General features: G+C 45.8%; 1 protein-coding gene across 1 annotated transcript; it reads right to left on the bottom strand.

Moving 5' to 3' along the window:
* Positions 1-243: 243 nt before the first annotated feature.
* On the bottom strand, positions 244-2,841 carry LOC122941372 (ataxin-2-like protein). The gene is made up of 3 exons (XM_044298583.1): positions 2,593-2,841; positions 2,229-2,382; positions 244-931 (listed from the first exon to the last, which is right to left on the bottom strand). Exons 1-3 carry the CDS (start codon positions 2,771-2,773, stop codon positions 256-258), a joined length of 1,011 nt encoding a protein of 336 aa, XP_044154518.1. The 5' UTR covers positions 2,774-2,841; the 3' UTR covers positions 244-255.
* Positions 2,842-3,803: the final 962 nt, after the last annotated feature.

Here is a 3,803-nt window from a genome sequence, read left to right on the forward strand (position 1 = left end):
GAACCCTAAATAAAGATGTTGTTTGTCCAAATAAAGTGTGGCTTTGTGAGATACAGTGTGTGTAGCTTATGTTTTACATTGTGTTTTCAAATGAGAATGTTGTGTGTAGTGTGCAAATAAAACACTAGTCAATGATTTGGGACCCAAACAATAATTTAGTAAAATTATGGGCCCACCCAAAACACAGTCAATGGTATTTTAACACCAATAAACAAAGAACAAATAAAATGCTTTTCCAAACAATGCAACCATAAATTACAATTCCAGAAGGTCCTGCGAGAACGACCCAGGCGGAAAAGAGGACCGTGGCCTAACATGGGCCGGTGGTGGTGCCCCAGTTGCTAGACTGGGATGGTAAAGGGGCTGCCCCACAGAATGACTTGGCCCCTGAGGTGGAAGGTACTGTTGAGGGGGGGCATAAGAAGGGCCTTGGGTGGGTTGGGGAGGGAATTGGTATGGGGCCGGATTGGGCTGCTGGCCAGCATTTTCAACCTCGATGCGCATATTATTTAATCGCCCAATGATGTCCCCATGGTTGGGGCAAGCGAACATTTTTATGACGATGGCTATGGAGGCCACGCAGTCCGGATGTTCGTTTGGAGGAACCTGCTGCAGGAGCGTGCCCAGTCCCTTCAACAGCTTCTCCTCCTTGCTATCACTCCTCCTCTGGGCCAGAAAATCGATGACGCGTGCATCAATAACCTCCCGACTCTCTGGCCCAGAGGTAGAGGGAGGGACTTGGCGGCGCCGTCTGGGCTGAGACTGGACAATCCTGGGTGGACTGGCCAGTGGTAGGGGGGCCTCAGCCTGCGTGGAGTCTTCTGGGTCCTGAGCCGGGCTTGGTTCTGGACTTGCCTGCGGGGAAAAGACTCCAGGGGTTTCACTGCCCGACGATTCAGACTCGTGGGATGGATCCAGACTGTCCACAGTACTGTACGTAAAAAAATGAATACAAAAAACACATTAGATCATTTGCGTTACACATTCCAAAAGCACATTGATTATATTAGGCGCAAACAAACTGTGCAAATAGAATAAATATACGGACAGGCAGCATACAACTGAAATTTTTATTTACTCATCAAAAAACTGCTTCAATGTGAAATGTGGAAATCCCATTTCAAATACATTTGGAATCTATTGATGGGATACGTCTGGTAAAGGCCTATTGTTTTGGAAAAGGGAAAACATTGTTTGCTGCATGGAGCTGTCCAGCCTCTGAAGAGGATTCCGCATTCAAGGACCAAAACCAGTGCTGAAATTGAGGCCAACTCATCTGCATGTGCCCCGCTACCAACATGTAAATATCCAAGATGTAATTAGAACCTAGTAGAACTACATATACAGATAAACAACATGTACCAGGCCACACTTGACCATGATGATAGTCCTAGTTGTAATCCTGCTGCTCAAGCGTTGTTGCAACCTCAGCTTTCCACTTTTGCCTAGAATGTGGTTATAGTCAGATTATAGGAGGAATGGTAGGAAACCATGTGGGGTTCGGTGCAATACCAATTCTGCTATATAAATTACAATGCCAATAGGTAAAGGGTACCCATTTCTAAACTAAAAGAAATTTTGATAATATGTTGCTATGGTACAATTCTCATGTCGCCCGAAAATTTAAAATCAAAAAACCCTAGTCCGGGCTCCCATTAAAATGGGAGGCATATGAAAAGCGTTTAGAAACATTGGTGTGTGACTAGGAGCCGACAAACACGATAATCTACTGTATGAGGAAATAATGCGTGCAGTGCGCAAGTGTCATCTCTATTCGTTTTTCAAGTTCCAATTTCAAACATCTATGTTCCAGGAGGGACAATAAATTGCTTTGACACAAACAAAACAGATAAGGGAGGCGACATCTGCACACTTCACGTGTCGTCTCATCATTCAGCTCCAAAGCGGTGGACCCTGGTTTGACTACACCACTAAACTGAGGTAGGCAACCAACACCATGCATTTAGAAACTGTTGCACACCAGCTGATGGCCAACTACAACTCCAAGCAGGACCGAGTAGCTTACAGCTATTCTATCATGCTGGGAGTTTCAGTAGTTTAAAAGCAGGATGTAGTCAGTTCTGACATGGCTGCCACACCGAAAGTATAGGTCTGTAATAGAACTACTGAACTGTATCCATTTTTAACAGGGAAACTTTCGCTTTGTCCAAACAAACGTAAGTGTGCAAATATGAAACTTTGGGGGAAAAAAAGTGAAAAATACTTACGGCCTCAATTCCATAACTGGCCGAAGAAATTGCAACTGGGCCGTATATATATAGGGCCGTTTACGCGACGACCCCTCCCCACTCCGGCCTTTGCTGCTCAGCTCCCGCCTAAACTGGTCGCGGCAACTTGCCCAGCGGGTTTTGGTTTGTTTCACTGTTTAGAAATGACATAGAAGACATTTGTGAGGTAAACAATTAATATAGGGGAAAAATTAGACGCCTCATTTACCAACCATTTACAGGCCTTTCCGCAAAAGGAGGATGGACCACCCCAAAAACACTATTGTCCCCTCAGGGAATTTCCAACTACATCTTAGGGCCACACAGAGGACAAGGACAGCACAACTACATTGATAACACTTACCTAATTCGGCCCGGCCTCGGCTATCAGCCTTGGCCCATTCGCTTCGGTGCATGCTCCGTGCCACTTGCTCCCATGAAGCATCCTTTTTTTGCCGGTCAATATAAGAATTCTGCCGGGTATCCCAAAGCTCCGGCCTCTCCTGGACGAGGGAAATAAGTTTTTCTACATCCCATCGTGGCATTGTGGCTGTATTTGCACCTGCTGCAATTGCTGCCTCACTATACAGAAGCTGTTTACCACAGATGACTAGAAATTAGCATATCCTGTCACCTCAAACTTCCTGTCAATTTTTTTTTTCAATTTTATTGCCACAAGTTTTGGCCAGACAATTTGCCCATGCCATAAGAAGAAATAAAACGGGCGCGGAGCGGGCGCGGACGCGGATGACAAACTGGTGTGCAACCGCGTTTTTCACGGCCCCATTGACTTGAATGGGGCCACGACCCGTTGCCCGTGAAAAAAATAGGACAGGTTATATTTTTTTCACGGCCTAGAAACACGGGTCACGGGCGCGGTGTAAAAACGGTGCACAAGCCGAGTTTTCAACGGCCCCATTGAAAGTCAATGGAGCCGCAGAAAAAAACGTCTAACGGCACAACGGCCACGGGTGCACACAACGGTCGTGTGCATGAGGCCTAATACAATCAAAAATGTACTTATTTACAGGATATGTCCACCATTAATTTCCTTGACTTAACGCTCACGGGTATCCCCTATCGGAATATACATTCATCCACTTACCGTAAACCAATTGCTGGCAATGCGATCTTGAGGGCGAATAGCCATCACCCCATGCATACTATTAAGTCCATACCGGTGGGTGAAATGGTACGTGCCAGGAGAAATTGCAGTGACGATGCAGCGTTCATGTTGGAGTGCCGCATCGTCGCTGCACGCATGCTGACAAGGGGTTATCCTGGTTGGATGATCAAAAGAGCTGAAAGAATAGCGCAGATGAAGAATCGCAAGATATTACTTTTTGGGAGCAATAAGAAAAGTAGGAATGATGATGACACAGCAAGGGGGAAGGACTGCATTAATCTGCCTACTCTAGTTCTCACATACAGTAACCAATTTCAGCAGGTCAAACAGGTAGTATCGGAATGTATTTCGATCCTACATGAAGATGACATTCTACATGGCCTGCTGCAATAGGGCTATAGAGTGGCAGCTAGGCGTTCTCCTACCCTGGCATCTTCTTTATCTCCATC

Source organism: Bufo gargarizans, chromosome 6 (assembly GCF_014858855.1).
Source record: "Bufo gargarizans isolate SCDJY-AF-19 chromosome 6, ASM1485885v1, whole genome shotgun sequence".
Classification (NCBI taxonomy): Eukaryota; Metazoa; Chordata; class Amphibia; order Anura; family Bufonidae; genus Bufo; species Bufo gargarizans.